This window comes from Desmodus rotundus, chromosome 9 (assembly GCF_022682495.2).
Source record: "Desmodus rotundus isolate HL8 chromosome 9, HLdesRot8A.1, whole genome shotgun sequence".
In the NCBI taxonomy this organism is placed as follows: Eukaryota; Metazoa; Chordata; class Mammalia; order Chiroptera; family Phyllostomidae; genus Desmodus; species Desmodus rotundus.
Genome location: NC_071395.1, coordinates 38329820 through 38352012, shown reverse-complemented (window position 1 = coordinate 38352012; position 22193 = coordinate 38329820). Strand labels below are relative to the sequence as shown.

The 22193-nt window shown below is 54.0% G+C and overlaps 1 protein-coding gene across 1 annotated transcript; it reads right to left on the bottom strand.

The window, feature by feature from the left end:
• Positions 1–200: 200 nt before the first annotated feature.
• THOP1 (thimet oligopeptidase 1) lies at positions 201–20902 on the bottom strand. Its single transcript, XM_024569214.4, has 13 exons — positions 20735–20902; positions 17705–17917; positions 15260–15408; positions 13778–13885; positions 11258–11360; positions 8380–8540; positions 6694–6829; positions 5862–6228; positions 5412–5613; positions 2728–2914; positions 2375–2503; positions 1159–1295; positions 201–715 (listed from the first exon to the last, which is right to left on the bottom strand). The coding sequence occupies exons 1-13, from the start codon at positions 20748–20750 to the stop codon at positions 560–562; spliced, it is 2064 nt and encodes a 687-aa protein (XP_024424982.2). The 5' UTR covers positions 20751–20902; the 3' UTR covers positions 201–559.
• Between the last annotated feature and the right edge of the window lie 1291 nt (positions 20903–22193).

Genomic DNA, 22193 nt, shown 5'->3' with positions numbered 1-22193 from the left:
GTCTCCCCCACGGGTCACAATCCAGAATGTACCAGAACGTTCCAGTGCAGAGAAGGCAGCCTTCAACTGCCCGTGTCCCCAGCCTGAGTGCCGATCGCCAAGTTCAGGGCTTACTGGGAGCACCAGAACTCAAGCACAAACGTGACAACCAACGCACCACTATTCTGTGGCAGAAGGGACAGGCATCAGAACAGGCCAGCGTCTCTTTTTTCTTTTTTAATGGCTGAATTTCAAAGAGCCAGCCCCTTACCTAGGACAAATTCCCAGGAAGGGGCTGTATTAGTGCAACAAAGAGAAAGCCTTGACCAGACGCAAGCACTTTCCAGATATCTTGAGGACGAGCTCTCTTCAGCCCACGCTGACCACCAAGTGGGGGTCATGGACACTGGCTATGAGAAATGACCAGGGAGAATGGCCTCTCTCCTAACCCTGCCCCGCCCTCCCTGGGATGCTGAGCTGGAGACCAGCGTCTCCCACCCCGTTTCCAGACTGGGAGCTAAGGCACCAGGGCAGCGGGAGCTGGAGCCCCCACCCAGGGCTGGCAGGACCCCTGGGCGCATCAGCAGGCCAGCAGCTCGCTGCCCTCCACCTGCAGGCCTTTGCTCAGGAGGAAGGCATCCTGCTTGGGGTCCCGACCCAGGAAGAGCTTCAGCATGATGCTGGCGTCCTGGGAGCCGCCTGGTCTCAGGATGCAGCTTCTGTAGTCCAAGCCAACCTACAGTGGGGCAGAAGGGCAGCGCTTGGAGAGGGTCCTTGAACATCCCTCACCAGCTCCCAGGGGGCCTGTGGGTGCCTGTGTCAGCATCACGAGGGAGTGTGTGCTGCTGACACCTTTGATGGGGATCTCAGAACAAGTGTGTGCGTGAATGCATGTGTGTGCAAGACTGCAGGTGTGCATGCTCATGTGTGCAGGCACTCTGTCTTTCAGGACAGGGGTGGCTGAGACTCTGCTGTGACTAAACAAAGGGCTGGAGAACTGGCCGAGCCCCCCAGCCCCACAGGGTCTCAGGTGGAGCCCTGAAGGGCTAAGGGAGGGTCCAACTCTGCCCCAGTGCCCTGCCCTGCCAGGGCTGGCTGCACTGGGACACAGGCCCAAGGCCAAGCCCAAATGTCCTTGGTCCTTGGCAGTAGGGTCATCACTCAAAGTCCTCTCCTCACCTTGCCATTGAGGACGCCCTCCTGCTTGAAGCGCGTGTGGAACATGTCCATGGAGTACACCTCGCTCCACAGGTAGCCGTAATACTGCGCATCGTAGCCTCCCGCCAGGTGGCCGAAAGTTGCAGGCATGTTGGTTCCTGGGAGGGACGTGAGACTATGTGGGGGACGGCCTGGTCCCTGGTTCACCCTCATGAGAGAGGGCTTCAAAGCAGCCACATCAAAGCACCCTCCCCATCGGGAAGGAGGGAAACTGGTGCAACAATTCCAGGAAACAGGCCTGACGATTTGGCCAGAGGAACTCAATTGACCTTTACTGAGAGCTGCTGAAGTGGGGAGGGCTCACCTGGGGCATTTTCAACAATGCCAGTTGCCACAGCACCAGGACTCAATGTCGGGAGACCCTGGGGTAAGTCAAGGCTCACCCACACAACAGGGGGCATGTGTGGATTAAAACACTTTTTGAAGAGTTTTTAAAATGCTCATGAGCCCTGGCTGGTGTAGCTCAGTGGATTGAGTGCCAGCCTGTGAACCAAAGGGTCACTGGTTCGATTCCCAGTCAGAGTACATGCCTGGGTGGTGGGCCAGGTCCCCAGTAGGGGGCGCCCGAGAGGCAACCACACATTGATGTTTCTCTCCCTCTCTTTCTCCCTCCCTTCCCGTGTCTCTGAAAATAAATAAATAAAATCTTTAAAAAGAAATAAATAAAATGCTCACAAAACAGGAAATCAGTGCAGCACCACCTACATTAAATCTCAATTACCTTCATGTATGTTTATCAATCGTTTATGTCGCTATGTGCAGATGTGCAAGTACGCACGTGCACTCGGAGGACACACATCGCAATTTATCTACTGCCATCTCCAGGTACGAACGAGATCACTCGTCTTTTCTACGCCTCCCAGGCCTCTCACAAGGCAATGTGCAGGAGGGCACCCTGAGGGAGCGCATAAAGGCGCTATGGGGATGGAGCCACACACAGCCAGTGAGGAAGGACGGAGCCAACCACATCGACCACATCAATGAGCCCCTCAGGCTCCACAGCTGGAGCCAGGGACCTAGGAAGGCAAGCAGAAGTGAGGCCAGAGGCTGCCTGCTTCTTTCAGGTCAGCTGAACCTACAGACTGGCCCAGTTCCCTTCACGTGGCACTAGGTTCCTGCTGACACAGAGGACAGAGACCCCTAACCTCTAAGGTAGGCCAGGCTCACTAGCAGTTACCTGGTGTGGCTGGGACCCCAAGGATTTCCTTGCAGAGGCGGGCGTACTCCTCGGCCGGGTCCGCCGCCTTCTGTGTGTGCAGGGCCTGGTCCACCTTGGCCAGGACAATCTGGCGCAGGTTGAAGAGACCTGGTTGGGAGGAAGCAGATGGGAGGCTGGCACTGTGCTCTCCCCAGCGCTCTCCAGCTGGAGCCGTCCAGAAATCCCCAAGGGCACACCTGGGCCTCGCAGGCTGCAGCATGGGCACCAAGGACTCCCCTCTTTCCCCTGGCCTCAGGGTCCGGAGGATGGAGACTAGAGGTGGTCCCAGAGCTGGCTGAGGCCTCACAGAGCGGGGACGCAGTGGGGCACACCTGTGTTGGCCTGCCGGGACTTGATGAGCTTCTCGAGCAGCTCCTGGGGGATGGCGCTGCCCGTCCTGTAGTGCTGCGACATCCTGAGCAGCGGCTCCTTCTCCCACACCCAGTTCTCCAGCATCTGTGAGGGCGCCTCCACGAAGTCACGCTCCACATGCGTCCCGCTGAACATGGCGAACTCCGCCTGTGGGGACAGGGCAAAGAGCCCAGGAATGCCGGACCCTACTCTGCCGCCTTCGGTCCACCCAGCCTTAACTGGGTGCACAGGTACACAGTACCCTAAGCCCACCTGGGTGGGTAGATAACATCCTGCGCATGGGCCCTTCCTCCCCCAGGCTGTGATACCTGGCTGAGGATGGGGACAACTGAGTTTCCTCAGGAAGCTGTTGGCCAACCTGTCTCCACCCAGGACACACAGAGAGGCAGAGAGCACACATGTCCCTGCGGTCACCCAGGTTCCCTCTCCCACCCATGAAGCCAATGCTCGTAAAAAGTCTGTAGCTCAAAAGGCCAAGGCCCAGAAACAGTGGAATCTGATGACAGACGTTGGGAGGTATGCCGTATTTGGTCCACTTTTGTGGATCTGAAATTTCCCCTGAAAAACAGCACTTTTTCCAGAGCAGCCAGAACTCGGTCTGGCAGCGAGTCAGTCAAACAAGCTGCTGAGGGACTTAAGGCAAGTCCTACCCTGGCCCAAAGTGAGGCAGGGAATCCGGAAGGGGAGGGTACGTGGCCAGTCCTTCCTAGCCACAGATGCCACATTCGGGAACTATGACTCACTAAAATTTGCAGCGCCCAAATTGACCACCCCTGAAGTCAGAGAACATTCTGCTCTCTGGCTTCAGCTCTGACTGTGACATGTCCTTTCAGTATATTGAGTGCCCTGCTTTTGCACAGTTTTGGTTTTATGGGTGATTTCAATGTTCAAAATGGCCACCAGATGTGGTGCTGAGGTGCCAGCTAGTGACCTTGAGTGAAAAAAGGTTGTGACGTGCCTTCAGGAGAAACCCGTGTATCAGAGAAGCTCCTTTAGGCGTGAATCACAGCCCTGTTGGGTGTGAAGCAACAACGTGCGTCACAAAAGGTGTCTTTACGCAGAAACACACACAACACAAGGCAGTGAAAACACCGTGACCAGGCTGCAGGCACCCAGCCCTGCCTTTCCCCAGGAGCAGTGGTTCAGTGTCTGCTACCTTGGCGTTTGCAGCAACTTCGAAAAACAGAACTGTTGTAAATAACGAGACTCGTGTGTATCAGAAAAGACCAGAAGAAAATGATGTGGGACTGTGACAGTCGCTGGTAGAAGAATGTTCCAGACACGGGAAAGAATCCATGAGCGCACACAGAGGGGACGCGAACAGTGCTAACCGGGTGGTCGGGGCGGCTGGGGGCGCCCAGAGCCCGGGTGCCGGACACACACAAAAAACTGCAAACTATGAAAGAAAAGAGTTAATAGACTAAACTTCATCAAAGTCAAAAAACTCATCAAAACATACTTCTAAGTGGTCCACCCACACATGGAATATCACTCGGCCATGAAAAGGAGTGAGGCTCTGGCACTCGCTACAGCGTGGGTGGGCCTTGAACACATGACGCTCAGTGAGAGACGCCAGACACAAAAGGCCAGCATGTGATTCCATGTACGTGACATGTCCAGAACAGGCACACCCAGAGACCGAGAGTGGTTTAGTAGTTGTCAGGGACTGGGGAGGGGGTCGACAGAGAGGGGAGTGACAGCTAAGGGACAGAAAGGATCTTTTGGGGATGATGGAATGTTCCAGAACTGGACACTGATGACAGCCTCACAGCTTGGTGAACTGACTAAAAACCACCGAGTACCCAGTTCCCACACGCTCCCATTTGGCCCCTAAGCGCACTTTTGCTATCAGGAAAGATGCTGACGAAGTGCAAGAGGGGCCAGGAATGCCCAGGGGAGGTCTGTCGCTACCCCTGTGGGCTTATCTGGGGAAGCCGCCTCTCCCTCCTAAGCCTCTGCATCTCCGTCCAGAGAGCGCAGCACCCCTCGAGCTCTTCATTGGGCTCGGTGAGTGTTCGCTGACTCCAGGGCCGGGCTCGGTGCCCACGTCCCACAGCCGGTGCTCGGGCTGCCATCGCTGGCTTTCACGGGATCACGTGGTGTTTCTTAATGTGAGCTCATAGGAGGTGAAGCCGGCATGAGTGACATTGTGAGCATGTCACATATATGTATTTATCTCTTCACTAATCTAACACCTCTGACAGCTATTAAGGACTGAATTGTGCCCCCCAAATTCATATATTGGATTCCTGATCCCCAGGACCTCAGAATGTGACTATATGTGGAGATGGGATCTTTGAGAGATGATTAAATGAGGTCACTAGGGCGGCTTCTAGTCCAGTGTGACTAGTGTCTTTTACAACGGCATCTACACTCTAAGGAGAGAGGTCTCAGAAAAACAACCCAGCCCACACCCTGACCTCGGGCTCACAGCCTCGAGCACCGGGAGACACACGCTTCTGTGGTATAAGCCGCCCCTGGGGGACTCTGGGATGGAAACTGATACAAGAGGGTGCTACCATATCCATGGTCACGTCACCTGAAGAATCCAACACGGAGAAACCGGTCTCCAGACCCGCTAACCAACAGGCGCGAGGGGGGCACCCCTGCCCTCTCCCCGCCAGCCCCTCAGCCCTGTGCCCACCTGAGAGCAGAGCTGGTGCATCACGTGCCCAAACTCGTGGAAGTAGGTCTCCACTTCGTCATGCTGCAGCAGGGAGGGCGCGTCCGGGGTGGGCTTGGTGAAGTTGGCCACCATGGCCGCGATAGCAATCTGGCGGCTCCCGTCCGGCCGCAGGCAGCCTGGCTGCAGGCCAAAGCAGGCTGCATGCCCATACTTGCCTTCCCTGGGGGGAAGGGGAGCAGGGTCAGGCCTGGCTGGGGGTCTGCTCCTCTTGCTGACTGATCCAGAGGGGCAGTGACCCCAGGCTGGTCCCCAATTCTGCCACTCTCTGACCCTGTGCTCCTCAATCAACCCATCTGCTAGCTGAGGCAATCAGACACCCTAAAAGGCTCTCAGCAGAGGAAAGAGCACCCACTCCCCAAATGGTACAAATACTCCCGGCCCCCCACCCGCAACCCAGCCCACAGGCACCTAGGGTAAAGGTCCAAGTAGAACTTCCCGATGACCGTCCCCGAGGATGTGTCCCTCACTGAATAGAGCTTCACGTCTTCGTGCCACACAGCGGCATGCTCCTCCAGGTCGAAGGCCAGCCCCAGCAGCTCCTCATAGATGCCCAGGAGCCCCCTGGTGACCACGCGCATGGGGAAGTACTCCTTGAGCAGGTTCTGGTCCACGCTGTAGCACGTCTCCTCCACCTGGTTCATGTAGTAGCGCATGTCCCAGGCGTTGATCCGCCCATCGAAGTCTAGGCCCCGCTTCTCACACTCGGCTTTCTTCAGCTCCAGGATCACCGCCCGCTCCTGCTCTCCAAGGGGCTTCAGCTTCTGGGCCAGTTCGTCTGGGGGCACAGAAGGAAAAGGCAAGGCTACCTCCCTGCAGCGGCACCCCAAAGCCAACCATGCTCACCCCCATTGTGGCAAACCCCAACACACTGGCCTTGGCTTTCTCCTGGGGCCTGGTGCACGGAAAGGACGGCCCGAGACAAAGCCTGACCAAGGCAGTGTCCCATCACCTCAGAGCAGCTCCAGGAGGGCTCGTCGGTCTTGTTTTCACAAGGAGGAGATGGCAGTCACATGTGAGCTGCTCATCCAGAGCCTCACTCCCAGCAGGGCAGGGCTGGGCCAGCTACAGGCCTTGCCCAGGACCCAGTGCTCAGCAGTTAGATTAGGGTCCCTCTGGTCAAATACAAGGGCCAGGGGAGGCACTGGGATGCCCACCTCAGGGTGGACAGCAGGGGGCTCTCAGAAGCACCATCATGTCACAGATACGAAGATCACGTGGCGGGTGGGGGAAGGCCGATTACCTAGGAAAGTGGCCACTGTCTGGCTGGTCTTGGCCATGTTCATCTCCAGGACGTAGTCGGCGTGCGTGCTGAAGCCCAGCAGGCTGGACTTCTGGGCCCGCAGGGTCACCAGCTCCCTGAGAATGCCACAGTTCTCCTGGAACCAACAAGTGAGCAGGCCTGTGGATGCCACTTCCCCCATGTGGGGCTCCCGGGCCAGCATCCGGCTCCCCTGGTGGGTCTTGGCAGCCGCAGGGCTGCTCAGGCTCCTGGCTGGCACAGCTCTAGAACATCTGCTTTCCCCCTCCTGACCTTGGCCTGGATCTCTACATACCTGGTTCCGTCCTGGCATATAAGCTATAAGCCCCCAGGTCCTTTGTGCAAAAATAGAGCGTGTGGACCATGAAGGGTTCTGAAGCCGAGTAAAGAGCAATGTGTGGGCTGGGACTCTCCAGGACGGCCTCCAGAAGGTGCTGTGCACCAGGTTGCCCCTACCAGGCAGGGCCCGGCCCAGCGCTCAAGGCACCGAGTCTCTACCAGCACCTCTGAGCAGCCGAGACAACCAGCCATGCTCGTGGGGCCAACACAAAGTGAAACCTGTCCGTTTCATCTTCAAGAAGAGACAGAACATAATAGCCCCTGGCACAATCGGCCCACAGGAAAACTGGTTACAACTGGAATGTTGAGTGGACAGCTTCCAGTCACATGAGGGAACTCGAGGCTGGTGGCCAGCAGTGCCAGGTAGCATGCCATGTCCCATGGGACCTGGAACCCTGCCCATCCCCCAGTTCTGCCTCTTGGGTCAAGTCTGGGGGCCAGGACGGGAGTGAAGACAAGGGGGTGAAGACAACCCCTATCTAGTCCTGAGCTCTCAACGCTCTCTGAAGTTACTGCCGGCCTGCAGAGAGCAGCACACTCCTTCAGAGCCGTAACTCCCGGCTCTGGGATGAGGCGGCCCGTGTCTGCAGGCCACCAGTGTCCCCACTGGGAACCCTGCCTCCACCATGGCTACACCTCAGATTCTGCAGTGCCAACCCCAAGTTATCTTCAACCAAAGTGGTCTTCAGTCCCAAAAAGTGGAGAACACGGGGCTTTACCATGTGCATTTCCTATCACCTTGTGACCTCCGGCCTGTGGCTCCTCTCCACCAGCCATGTGAGCACCAGTGGTGTCGCAGGGAGGAGGAAGGGGACCCGTCCCATCACCACTATCTGTGTGAGGCTGAACAGGAGTCACTCAGAGGCCACGCCCAGGGCCATGGCCAGAGGCCCGGGCCCCACACAAGCTGCTGAACAGCGGAGGGCAACCTCAAGCTCAGGTCCAGGCAAGGAAAGCACAATGTGAGGCTAAGGGGGGGCGTGGGAGACAGCCGAAGGAGAGAGGGTGTCGGGGTTTGTGCAGGAGCAGATCCACGACTGAAGCAGATGCGCTCGGGACAGAGGCTCTGACCCCTGCTCCGCGTGGTCCCAGGGACAGAGCCAGACCCAATGAGGCGATCAAGCCACCAAGCTCACTGAGCACATCCTGTCACTGGACCTAGCCTAGTTGACACTGGGCGACCCTTTGCAGGCACAGCCACTGAGGCGACTCACACCAGCACTGAGCAGACAGGACAGGCCTGGCACTTCCAAATTCCAGGCAAGGCTGCTTCACAGATGGACCCCATGGGTGCGTCCCGGGAGCCAGACCCTGGCACCGCCCCCTCACCTCCTTGCATCGACAATTGAAGGCCTCCTCCACCTTCCTTCTGGTCTCGGGTACATGGCACTTCTTCAGGAGAGGAAAATAGTGAGGGTACTTGAGAGTGACTTTGAATTTCCCATCCTCAGTCTTTTCCAGAGAGTTCAAAAAGTCTTCAGGAAGCCCTCCTATGAACCAGATTAGGGGGGCTTTTAAAGACCAGTGCACATACAAGATGGGAGGGGTGGGCTAGGAGCAGGAGTGGGCGCCAACAGGGAGCACCAGGCCCAGCCTCCCCTCCACACTGTGCTTCTGGCTTCTGCCCTGAGCCCCAAAGGCAAGATGTCCAGAACCTGCCCGCCTTGGAAATCTGCTACCATTTGCATCAGGGCTCCCTCGGGAAAGAAAAGCTACAGTCAGCTGGACTCTTGGACAGGATGGGCTTCCTGGGGCTACATTCTCCTCCTGTGCCCTTTCTCAATAAATGGCACCACCATGAACAGCCCTGACCACACCCCCATGGGACAGCACCCCCATCCCAGCAGCCCACACTGCTGCAACAGCCTCCCACCTGGTCCCCAACCCTGACCCAGCTCCCCACGAGAGAGATGTAGGTACATTGCCCTCAGACTGAGCGCCTGAATTCAGGGCTTCCTCCTCATGGGGAAGGGATGGAACAAGCTGAGAAGATCCCGTCTCAAAAGAAAGGCGCTCAGAGACCAACACCGACATGGCAGGCTCACGTGGGCCCCTAGAGGTCAAACTGGACAATCTGAGCGTCACTGCAAATCGTGACAGCAGAAGACTACAATCCAGGGAGTAGAATGGGACCAACAGTCCACCCTGATACAGACAAATCAATTCATAAGTGGGGGCCCCGACCAGGGTGGCTCGCTTGGTTGGGCGCTGTCCAGCAAAGTGAACAGCTGTCGGTCCCATTCCGGGCCAGGGCACGTGCCTGGGTTGCAGGTTTGGTCCTCAGTTGGGGCATATAGGAGAGGCAACCAGTCAGTGTTTCTCACATCGATGTTTCTCTCCCTCTCTTTCTCCCTCCCTTCCCCTCTCTCTAAAAATAGATAAATAAAATCTTAAATAAAATAAAATAAATAAATGGGGGGAAGGGAAAGCTCTGGCTTATGAGAAAACTAACATGTGCAAAATCACCCATGGGTGCTACAACTGGTGGGTGGCAATGTGATGAGCAGCGGTGTCAAAGCTTCCCTTGAGAAATTACTGATTATGAAGGGAAAACTGCTGTTTCCATGGCGACACCTGGCAGACAGTCACCTAATCAAGTAATTAAGACTCAGGGAGGGAAAAAAGGTTACATAGAGAGAGAGAGATACATTGTATTTTTGTAAAACAACACCAAGTGTCCTTTTGTAACCAGAAAAAAAATAAGTGCCACAATCTTGCTCCACTAAAACCTGCAGACAGGGCCAGACCCCGCCAGGCTGGCCAGACATGTCCCAGCCACTGCCACTGCCCCCGTCCCAGCAAGACATGGCATCTGAGGCCAGGCAGGGTGCACAATAGTCCACTCCGCGTGCTGGGGACTGAAGCTGCCCACACAGGAGGCCGGTCTGACAAGCCAGGCCCTCAGGCTGGATACACAGATAGCAAAGCAGTCCCATGGACAGCATGCGCAAGCAGGTCCCTTGCCTGAATTCTAGAGCCCTGGGGCTCCCTTTTGGTCAGGAAACATGGCGGCCATCCTTACATGTCAAGAGCCATGTGGTGGGACTTGCTGCCCAGACACAGTGGGGACTGAATGGGAGCGAGGGGTGCAGGATGCAGCTGTGACCAGTCTGTGAGCACTTGTTCTAGAAGATGCATGTTCATGGGTCTCTGTGGTGCAGCCACCTTCCATGAGGGCCCTGCGTCCTGCCGCCTCCAGGGCGAAAGCTGTCGGACTCACAGCCAGATCTCACATAACATGACTCCATACTGCACTATACGCAACTGGTTGGGATACACAGCCTGGCCGGAGTCTCTCAGGGGTGGCAGCACAGCCATTGGCCCTGAGTTTTCAAAACTGGCAGTGTCGGGAAAGATGGGAAAAAAACTGCAAAAGGCTGAGGAACTGTTTGACAGGAAAGGAGCCTGATGAGACACAAAAACTAAGCAGATCCCGGCTGGGAGAGAGAGAGAGAGCGCCGGAGAGAGGGCTGATGTGGCTGATGTGGGAAGCCTGCCTGCACTCTCCCCGAGGGTGAGATCTACACCTTTGATGCAGGAGAACGTCCTTGTTCCTGTTCAGGTGTCACAGGCCAATGAGTAACTCTCAGAGGTTCAGAAACAGTGCGCTTATAAATACAGACAGAGGAGGTGCGGACGCAGAGCACTGGCGGGGGGTGAGGCTGGGTGAAGCGCGCAAGGGCTTTCCAAGGCACCGTTCTCGCAACTTTCCCATAGGTGTGCGACTTTACAAAAGCAACCGTCCAGGGAAAGAGAAGTAGGGAAAAGAGTAAAAACTAGAAGGGATGCCTAAGCCCCAACCGTCCACAACTCCTGCGTACAGCCAGACTTAGGGACTGCTGATTCGGTCCACCCCCTTCACTTTGTACGATTTTTAGGAATAAAAACAATAAAGAGGCGTGGGGTATGATCTCAGAGGGGATAACTCAGCTGACTCAGCGGCAAGACCGAGACTGCTGACCTGCTCCTGCCACTGCCTCAGGGCAGCTCCCCTCGGGGTCAGGATCTCAACAGACAGAGCACAGCCCTCTCTAAGGAGGGATCTAGAACCTTAGGTTCCAAAACATCGCGCGCTCCAAGTGAAAAAAACCCAGACAAATGCCTCAGCTCTGAGGGAGGAGGTTGTGGCCCTGGAGGGTCTCCCCTAGACCAGGCCCCTGAGACTAGCTGGGGATGCGCTGCCTTCCCCACCCAGCCCACCACGCACCCAGCTCCTCTCGTGTGAAGGGCAGGAAGGTCGTGTCCTCGTTCAGGTTCTTATTGAAGTCAATGCACAGGAGACTCAGCTTCTTCTTGATGCCTTTGATTTTCTGAAGGAGAGAAGAGCCTTGAGAGAAGGGGAGCACCGCTGTTAAGATCCCCTCAGGGTTAAGGCTCCCCACCACAGAAGAGGCAGATAGGGTAGGAAAAACAAGAGGCTTTGGGCGCAAACACCTGTCTGCTGCGCTGAGCAACCTCGTGATCTGGGGACGCGAGGGATGTCCTCATCTGTCTGGGTCCCTGGCCAAGAGCTTTCTGGACCCTCCTGCTGAGGAACTGCCCCAGAGTCTGCAGCCTAAGCTTTTGGACACCCTAACAGAGTTCAATGCTCAGGGTCCATCTGGTTTTTAGAAACAGTTAAAAATCGACCCGTCTGGGTGATGGAGTGACATGGGGCACAAAGAAGTGCGCGGGCCGGGGTGTCAGGTGGAAACCCCGGGGCTGCCTGGCGCGGGCGAGGAAGAGGGACGGAGCGTGAAAGCAGACACCGCACTTATCAACCATGGGATGGGAGCAGGTGCCACCCTCTCAGCTGGAAGACAGGGGATACCTGTCTCCTGTGATATTTTGACACAATGAGAAACATGTATTTCGACTTGATCCAGTTCCTAAAACCCTTGGAATTTGCTAAGTGACAAGCCTCCAGGGGGACAAAAGTGACAGGAGCCCCTTGCGACCACACCTGAGCTTATGTCAATGAGCCCACTTTCGGAAAGCCTCAGAACCACAGGGTGGGTCGAACTTTTAGTTCCACCCCATTCTCCACTTCTTGGGAGGGGAGGGGCTGCGGGCTAGAGGTTGAAATCAGACCCCGAGGGCCAGTGATTTAATCAGTCGAGCTTGTGTAATGAAACCTCACAAAAGGATGGGGCTCAGACAGCTCCCGGGGCTGGTAAACACAGGCGGATTGGGGAGAGGAGGGCACTTCGAGAGGGCTCAGCGCTCCAAGCCCCTACCCGCAGCTCCGCCCGCGCATCCCTTCCACCTGCAGTTCCTGAGCTGTGGCCTTGCACTGCGTGGGCCAAAAAGTCCATTTAGTTTTTTCCATAAAATAAGACACATTTTTAATTTCACCAGTAACTTTATTGATTTGGATATTTGGAGTACATCGGTTATCTCCCACTATTGGATTCTAGTGGGTAGAGGCCGGGGTGCTGCTAAACATCTTCCAACGCGTAAGGCAGCCCCACAGCAAAGGATTATTTTGCCAAAATGTCAGTAGTACCAAGAAACTTCGCAAACCACTTTTGACACATTCGATCAGTCACAGGACCTTCTCCAGACACTGCACAAATCTTTTTTTGTGTCTCAGTTATGTTTTTACCTTTCTTGAAATCAAGAATAATACACTGAAAATGTTGCTCATTTTCTTCCATTTTCAGTATTAAAATGGCTACAAAAAAATTCACCAGTTTTGGTGTTTTGTGTTTTTTTTAACGCATGCTGATACGACAGCTATCACAATACAATCTAACAAAATCGTTTCGAATGAAGTGAAAGACAACTAAGCACTACTAGGGCCATCGTGTGGAAAAAACTAAACGAACGTCTTGGCCAGCCCAACACACTAAACCAGTGATCTGGTGAGTAACGCGTTTCTCTGATCTCTGCAGGCCGCTTTAACGAATCAATCAAATCTAAGGAGCGGGTCATGGGAACCTCCAATTTATAACACAGGTAACAACACACTGGGACTTGAGACTGGAATCTGAAGTAGGTACAGTCCTGTGGGGCTGAGCCCTGAACCTGGAGAACCTGATGCCCTTTCTAGGTAGACAGTGACAGAACGACAGAGCTAAAGTGTAAGCTAAAGTGTAGGACACCCGGCCCGTGTCAGAAAGCTCCTCCACATGCCCTGGCTCAGTGGACTGAGCACCAGCCTGTGAACTGAAAGGTCACCGGTTCGATTCCCAGTCTGGGTCAGCGCACATGCCTGGGTTGCAGGCCAGGTCCTCAGTTGGGGGCGTGCAAGAGGCAACTGATCAGTGCTTCTCCCTCGTACTGATGTTTCTCTCCCTCTCTTTATTCCTCCCCTCCCTCTTTCTAAAAATAAAAATAAGTAAAACCTTAAAAAAAAAGAAAAAAAGTTCCTTCACGTGGGATCCCCAGACGTCCGGTTTCAGACGGGAAGCCATGATGTAGCACTGTACTAAGGGTGGCGGAGACACAGGAGGATTGAGTTTTTCCTTAGCACCATCACCCGAAAGTCATGGGGATGACTGGATGCAGGAAGGTGCCTGATGAGGCCTGCACACCCTCCTTCACTGAGGGACCCCGGGACCCTGGGGAAGCCCCACATGCCCCTGGAGAACTAAGAGCAGAGCAGGTTCAAAGAGAGAGCTTCTCCAGACAAAACTCCCACCAGAGTTCAGGCAGCAGAAAAATGGCATCAGGGCAGAGGCTGGGCCCTCAGGTGGGCGCAGGAAGGCAGAAGCCTGCTTCCCCATCCCCAAGGCCCCGCACTCACTTCCTGAGTCTCCTCTGGCAGGTGGAGCCCGTTCCTCCGGCCTAGCTTGATCAGTCGCTCCAGGTACCGCGCTGCCTCTGGCCTCAGCGAGTCCTTCTGTACTTTTTCCTAGAATGAGAAAATCAAAGTCCTGTTTACAGTGAAGAATCGTGACAGCGCAAAGCTGGGAGGCAGCGGAGAGACCGGCTCACTCGGACGCTGCTGCGGGAAGGTGACACGTGCAGCTACTTTGGAAAGCAGTTCGGTGGTTTCTTGAAAACACAAATATCTAATGACTCTATGACTCAGCAGCTGCCCTCCAAAGCATTTATCCCAGAGAATGATGCCCAAGGTCACAGAGAACCTGCGCCCAGATGCTCACTTACTGGCGCAGCACAGGCTGCCCAGAGGGTTTGGAGCAAGTGAGCGCTTCCACAGGAATACGGCGTGCGGGCAATACCTGCTCGGGAGGTTGACTTTGGTTCCGCAAAACGTTACATGGGGGAAAGTCAGACAAAGTGTAGAGGAGACCTCTTTGAATCGTTTCTCAAAACTGTATGTGAACCTATAATTGTCTCAATAAGGATTTCAATGCTAAAAATAACACAGCTTGTGCTTCCCCAGGCCGACGCCTGCACGTGCACCAAAGTACACGGGAGCATTTCCCTGACCCTGAGGCCGACTTGCTGGCACACTTAAGGGAGTGAACAAGCGGCAGGAGGAGCGTCCACAGTCACCTGCGAGCCCCCCGCCTTCAGCAGCAAAGGCTCCCCTCCTGCTGAGAAGAGCACCAGCTGGAGATGGGACCCCATCTGTGTCATGTTGCCTAGCACGTCACTCGACCCTGTTCGCCTCACGAGGGAGACAGGATGTTATCTCCAAGTAGCATCCGCAAGGTCAGGCCAGTGCGAAGGCGTGCTGTTTGCGGGAGACACGTAAGGAATCCTAGGCTTTTCATGCTGGTTTTTCTCATTCCTCTCCATTTGTCTTTTTTCTTTTTTTGTCCTCACCAGAAGACTTTTTGTTTTTTAGAGACAGAAGCATCAATGTGAGAGAGAAATATCGATCGGGTGCCTTCTCGTACGAACCCCAGCTGGGGATCAAACCTGCAGCCTGGCTGGGTATGTGCCATGATGGGGAATTGAACCTGCAACCTTTTGATCTATGGGACAGCACTCCAACAAACTGAGCCACTCAGCCAAGGCTGTTTTTGTCATTTTTTAAAATGATTTTTGAAAACCGTGGTAAAATAGACATAAAATTTACTACCTTAACCACTTCCAAGTGCACAGCTCAGTGGCATTAAGTCCACTCACACTGCTGTGCGCCATCCCCACCATCCACCCCCGAACTATTTCAGCTTCCTGCCTTTTAAAGTCTGGGGCTCAAAATGGTCCAGTCGGAAAAGGTGTCAGTCAGCCCACTGGTTCCCCTGGAGAGATGGCCCCACCCCTAGCTTTTACCTCCCACGTGCCCAGTTCCACGGCCTCGCAATGCGCTCACCTGCAGCCAGACGATCCTCTGGTACACGTCCTGCCTCATGCTCATCTCCACGTCAAACTCAGACAGCTTCTTGTCCGCCTCTGTGCTGGCCGTCCGAATGTCTTTGGATGGAGAAACGTGCTGGGGGAAGTCGAGGATATTCCGCTGAACTAAAACAGGGAGACAAGGGGACAACTGTGAAAATAGGCCCCAGATGGAAACTGACCTCTGGCCCCAAGCACAGAAATCATCCCTGTGTATTGATTTGCTCAGTAAACATTCTCCACACCAGGCCCTGGGCTGGGCACCAGGAGAGAAAAATGAGTGCTATCACCTGTGCCCTTGGGGACCTCACAGTCCAAACAGAAACAGTTAGCTCACGACACCCCGAGGCAAGGAAGACTGTAACAGAGAAGTATGACAAGCCTGGGAGAGGCTGAAGGGACTCCATGGCTGCTGCTGGCCCTGTTTTAAATTCACAAATGATTTTGTAATTTACATGCCACATTCATAGTTTGTTACATAAAGAATGAGTGGGTGGCTGTAAGACCATAGTTTTAACAGAGACTCATGGGACCCAGCAATTCCATGCTTGCATGCCCACCCACAAGAAATGAAAACACGCCACACGGAAGCCTGTGCGCACCTGCTCCCAGCAGCAGGACTGTCCTAACTGCACAGTGGGAATGACCCAAATGCCCACTGACAGATGACAGACACGCGAACATGGTCCATCCGCACAGGGGAACGTTACTGAGTCACGAAAAGGAGCGAGGCTCTGACACCCACTACATTGTGGATGACCTTGAACACATGGTACTCAGTGAGAGACGCCAGACACAAAGGGCCACACCGTGTGTGACTCCATGTATGTGACATGTCTAGAACAGGCACATCCAGAGACAGAGTGGATTTACAGTTGCTAGGAGAGGGAAAGGGACTTCTTTTGGAGGTGACAAAATATTCTAAAATTAGATAATGGTGAAAGTTGGACAACACTGAAAATATACTAAAAACCACTGGAATGTATGCTGTAAATGGGTGAATTACATGGTATGTAAATTATATCTCAAAAGAAAGGTTTAAAAAAGCATGTACTTCGCATTGGGGAGCCTAAATTCAAATCACAGCTTGGTCGTTTCCACGGCTCTGGGCCTTTGAAATGTCCCAGGTTTGGGTGCAGCTCGCTGCACCATGGAGGCCTCTGAAGGCGGCACAAGGACTGACCTGCTCAGCTGACTTGTGTTAAACAGTGGGGTTCTGGGTGGGCCGGATGCTGGCTGCCCAAGAGAACAGTGAGGAGGACAGAACGAGCCTTTGGGTTTGGGGTTTGCAGACTGACATGCGCCGAATGTGGCACAAAAACAGTGCAGAGTAGGCACTCCTCTGGGCAGCAGTGCAGGAGGGGGGGCCCAGGGAAGGGGCTCCTGTGACCACAGAGCAGTCTGACATCCCGCAAGGCAGAGGGTGAGAAGAACTCCAGGCCAAGAGGGGAGGGAGTGCGCAAGTGCAAGGCCACGTGGCCCGGCAGACAGCCTAGCAGGGTGAAGAGGGCTGACAGTGCAGGGCACTGAAGACCACATCCAAGACTCTGGCCTCCACCCCGCGAGCAGTGAAAAGGCCCTGAAGGGCTGGCCCAGAGGAGCGCCAAAGTCAATTGTAGTTTTCCTTAAAAGCACCCGGGCTCCTGAGTCAGGGTGGGGGTGGAATGACGCCAGAGAAGTGGGAATTAGCATCCCAGGACCTTCGAGTGCCTCCTGTGAGAAAGAAGAGGGGTAAATGGAGGCCCATCTGCCCAATGTAAGGAAGGGGAAGCAGAGACAGGACATAGAGCCCAACCTGCAGACCTTTAGCTCACAGCCCACCCTTCTACAACAGCAAAGCTCACAGGGTGAGGCCTCAGGAACAAGTGAGAACCCGCAGCAGGGATTCTCAATGGTTCCCAAGAAAACGACTTTTGCTAGAGGTCTGGGGTCAGGGAGTTTCTTGGTTCAGGATGCTCCACTTTGAGACTTCCCTTGATCTCTTGTCATCACACCGTCATCCTATACAGAGGGGGCTCCAGGAAGCGGATGTTGTTACCTATTTAATTGAACAACTCACTCCTCCCAAAGGAAGCAGACAGACCCCAAGGAGGAGAAAAGGAGCCAGCTAGGGGATGGCATCAGGTTACCCAAAGTGCAGGGGGAGGCCTCGGGGAGCAGACACGCAAGGGGGCCAAGTTCAGTTCTCAGAGAGAAAACAAATATCCCCTGGGACTAGAAAAGGGGTGAGAAGGGCTCCAGTTTCATGGCAGGCACCTGAGCTGGCTCTCAGAAACCGGGTGACGACCTACCGTGCCAGGGGGCCAAGCAGAACAGGCCACACCTGCTGGATGCCTTTACCCACCACGACCCCAGGGGATGAGTGTGCCACCTCAGGGTGGGGGTTCAGAAACTCCACGCCCAGATCCTGACCTGGACTTACCTGTGTAGGACACCTCCACGTCAGCCAGCGCCTTGAGCGTATTCTCATAGGACACGTCCTCAAACTTCTGGGAGCCCACCTGGTCATACACGTGCTTGGTCTGCTCCATGAGCTCTGCCGTGAGCTCCACTATTTGTTGGGCGCTCAGGTCCCATCTCAGGTAGTTCACCACGGAGCAGCGGGCTGCTGTGTCCAGGGCATCTCCTGCACAGGCTGCACAGAGGACAGAACCCCACACCAAACGCCTGCTTCATGTCCAGAATTAGGGTCAGAGTAAATGATGGGGGGAGGGGTGCAGAGGGATAGGGGAGGACCACTGTATCCCTCTGCAGATGAGTGAGGTTCAAGCGCTCGGTGGGGACGCACAGGCTGCTCAGTCCTCTGAAGGTGATTCTGCTCCCCAGGTGACAAAGGGTGATGTCTGGGGACATCTGTGGTCATCAGGACTGAGGTGTAATGCCACTGCATCTAGTGGGTGGGGACCAGGGATGCTGATCAACACCCCAGGGTGCCCAGGATGGCACCCCACAGAGAGTGACTCAGCCCCACAAGTCAATAGTGGGGAGGGGGACATTTGGTGCACACGTGCATTTCACTCAAAGAATTACTCCATTATAGGATGCAACTCCCAGCCTCCCTGGATGAATATGACATTTGTACCGTAATACCTTTCTAAACTAGGGGGGAAATTCTGACTATCTAAACACCCCTAGCCCTGAGATCTTTGGGATAAGAGACTGTTGTCTGTACTAACAGCAGTCACTCGACAACTTCCGTGGGAGGTTCAGAGGGTACGATGTTTTGCCCTCCTCCCTCTCTGAATTCTCACGCAGTGCTGTGCTCTGCATCCCATTCTCTTGTTTTATGGATGGGAATCCTGAGACCTGGAGAATTCGAGTCTCCTGCCACAATGCTCCCACAGCCGACCAATGGCGAAGGTGGGGCTCACACACGCGGTCTGATCCTGCTCCCATTCTGTGAGCTGCTGTGCTGTACTCACAGCACCTTTGTTATCTGCTCATCTGGTTCTCAGGTCCTCCTGTCCCCTTCCCAGGGCTCCACCCTATACTCCAGATTCAAGTTCAAACTTTCCATCAGCGTCTACACCTGCCTGTTTTTGTACAGCCCATGAGCTAAAAGTGACTTCATGTGAGAGGCGGTGTGTGGCAGCCAAGCCTAAACCATGTGCGTCCTTACAGAGCAGCTGCTGACCTCTGATCTACATTGTCCAGACTCCGCTGCATCCTGTACAGCAGGTTTGGTCAGCTGGTTTTGCCAACTGCTCTGTGCCCAGCCACACTGGCCTTCTTCAGTCTCCCCGGCCTTCCTGCAGGTTGTCCTCTCTGCCCTGAGCCCCCTCCCTGCCAGTCTCCCTTTCCACATTCCTCTCTCAGAGATGTCCCCCCACAGCATTCCTATAACATCTGTAGGTCTAGAATGGCTGCCCCTGTTTCAAATTACTTGCTGAGTTAGAGAACAGAGTAGGTGTGGAATGTGTAATGAACAAGAAGGGGTCGCTCCAGGAAACGCCCAGCGGTGCCTCATTTTCCCCTTCTGGCCAGCCAGGAGTTAAACAAGACCTAAGTGGTCCTGCACTCCCCTTCCTGTGAACACTAGGAATCTCTGCAGGGTGCTGCTGGCTCAGACCTGTGTTTGGTATCTTTGGAGTAGGGCTTTTGAACAGCACTATCAACATTGGCCGCAGGGTCATGGTGGGGGGGGCATCCTGGGCACTCTAGGTTTCTCATCAGCATCTCTGGCCCCCCACCCACTCTATTCTAGGAGTATCCCCAGTCATGACAACTACAGATGTCCCCAGACATCGCCCAGGGTCCCCTGGGGTGGCACAATCATCCCAGCTGAGGACCACTGGTATACACTATGAGGGAAAAAGAAAAGCTTTTAAATCAGTCCAGGTCAGATTTTTATGGCCAAAAGACTGCTGCAAACTTAAGGAAAATCTGTTTGCAGAACATTTTTGATTTCAGAATTGTCAAAAAGGGACTGTAGGTCTGTATTAAAATTGGAGGTAAAGAAGGGCTCCAAGAGCTCAGGAAAGGTGGGAGATCCACCTGAGCTGGAAGTGTCAGAAAAATCTGGAGAAGCTAGGATTTGAAAAATCTGAACAGATGCATTCATTCCATAAACATTTACTGATTATCACCTATGTGCCAGATTCCCAAGCTAACAATCAATCCTGTGGCGAACAAGGCAGACATTCTCTGCCTTCCTGAGTCCTTCATAACCCTAGTTGTAATTATTATCATTAATACAATTATCATCATCACCATCGCAATGGGCTGGAGAAAGAATTGGGAAGGACAGGCGGCCAAGGGAAAATTCCAGGAGGCACCACACAACCTGGGCGATTTTCTATCATACACTTAACAAGGTTATATCGCTTCCCTAGTGAAAACCCTTCTATATCGCCCTTTTGCACTTAAAACCTGTGATCTAGCCAAAATGACGTTGTTACTCTTTAGACGCGTTACCCGCGCTCTTGCCCCCGGGCTTTTGCCCTCACGGTTACTGCCAACTGGGACGCTCCTCCCCGAGTTCTTAGCAGGACAGCAGCTTCTCCCCATCGAGTCCAGGCTGAAATGCCACCGCCTCCCAGAAGCCTTCCAGGACTGCCATCTCTAATAAAAGCGCCACCAACCCCAGCAATGACCGTCCTCTAAAGTTCTTGCTTCTTCTACGCTTGCTGAACATCTGTTTCAGGCTCTGAAACTCCGTCTACAACTCAGGGTCTCTCCCAGAATCCACCACAGGGCCCAATCCGTCCTTAGTAGAAGTGACATGGTGTTGGCTGAATGAGTGAAGCACTGGAAAAATTGGTTCGTTCATTCATTCTGCCACCGAGCGGACGAGGTCCTGGGCTCGCCGATACCACCCCAGATATACCACCCACCCAGTCACTCGAGGGTCACTGCGCTCCGCTCTTAGGCCTAAGTCGCGACCCCCGAAGGCACGAGGGTGCAGGTTCGCCCGGATCTCTCTAGCGGGACCGCTCAGAACGGTTGCCGGTACCTGCAGGCGTCTTCATGACGGGAGGGTGTGCACCTGCGGTCTCCCCACTGGTCCGCGTGGGGCCGCCTCTCAGCCTCCGCGGCCAGTCGCCTCGGTCCGTTCAGCGTACACCGCGGAAGCGACTAAGGTGCCCGCCGCCCGCGCGCCCACTGAACGCTGGGAGGGTGCTTACGCCGGAAAGTAGGACGCACGCGCGCCCCAGCAGCACTGTGTTCCTGCCAACCACACTCTGCGCACGCGCTCCGCAGCCCTCCCTGTGGGTCTTTGGCTCTCGGCAGCGAGCGAGAGACAAGCAGACCCGGGGACGATCGTCGTGGTGCGTCCTGGCGCTTCTAAGCCTCTAAATATTTGCGGTTCTCTGCTCAGTACTTCGCCTGGGCTTCTAGTCCCTGTATTAATTGGTAACTGCCTCTTTTCTACCTTACACCCCCCCCCCCCCCCGCCAAAAGTAAGCATCTTTGAGAAAGCCTCAATGAACGACGGATCCAGAATTTCATATTGCAATAGGTATTTTGGTTTAGTGCAGCAACCTGACCTATATATCTACTGTTGTCAGTTAAAATAAACAACAAAATCTTGAACTAAGGCACTCAGAAAGAAAAATGTACTAGAATTAAACTCGAAAAAAAAAATTTTATTTCTGCAAGAGAAAATACTCCAAGGCGTTAAACGTGCATGCGTTTTAAATAAGATAAAAATGAACCGAGAGAACACTTTCGGCAACTTTAACACTGGTGGTGGGCAGTTCTGAGTCATCCTAGGGAATTTCTCGTCACTCTCTATTAAGCACACTGAGCTTAATTCTATTTTAGTCTTTATTTTTACACTTCTCTGTACCTGGAGTGTTTCTCCTTACCTTCCAAATTCCCATTTAAAAAGAGACTCTCCCTAACCATCCTAGCCAACTTACCTCCCCAATCACAACCACAACACCCGATTTTTTTCTTCATGGCACTTGCCATTCAGTGAAAGTCATGATTTATGTACACTTTGATAGTTTAGTATTGTTTAGTACATGAGTTATGTACACTGTATGATAGTTTAGTATTTTGTAATCCGTCTGCCCCAATATAAGGAAATGAGTACACTTGCTGATCTTTTTTATAGTTAGCTTGCAATAAATATTTGTTGACTACTAGGCACCTGCTGTGAACAATTTCTGTATTCCTTTACGTCTCATGGATTGAATGAATGAAAGAATGCATTTGTGGGTGAATAGGTGGATGGGGGAATAAATGAACAATGATAGTGGATAACAGTTGCTGGTATTCACATAATGCCAACGACCCAAACACAGCTGCTCCACGTGGCCGGCTCGGCACCACGTGACAGTCTCCGCCTACCCGCCGGAGTCCGCCACTGCCCCACCATGCACCGCTCCATTTTCGCTCTAGATCTGGAGGACAAGTCAGTACTAATTTCCGGCCTTCATTTGGTCGCAAAGGTCAGTTTCCCTAAC

Excerpts from the sequence above, each read along its gene's own strand:
- THOP1 (XM_024569214.4), bottom strand. Across the intron at positions 15,409-17,704 it reads CGTGGAGGTGTCCTACACAG|TTCAGCGGAATATCCTCGAC; the intron begins GTAAGTCCAGGT and ends TCCCTGTTTTAG. Across the intron at positions 2,504-2,727 it reads GTCCCGGCAGGCCAACACAG|GTCTCTTCAACCTGCGCCAG; the intron begins GTGTGCCCCACT and ends CCTCCCAACCAG.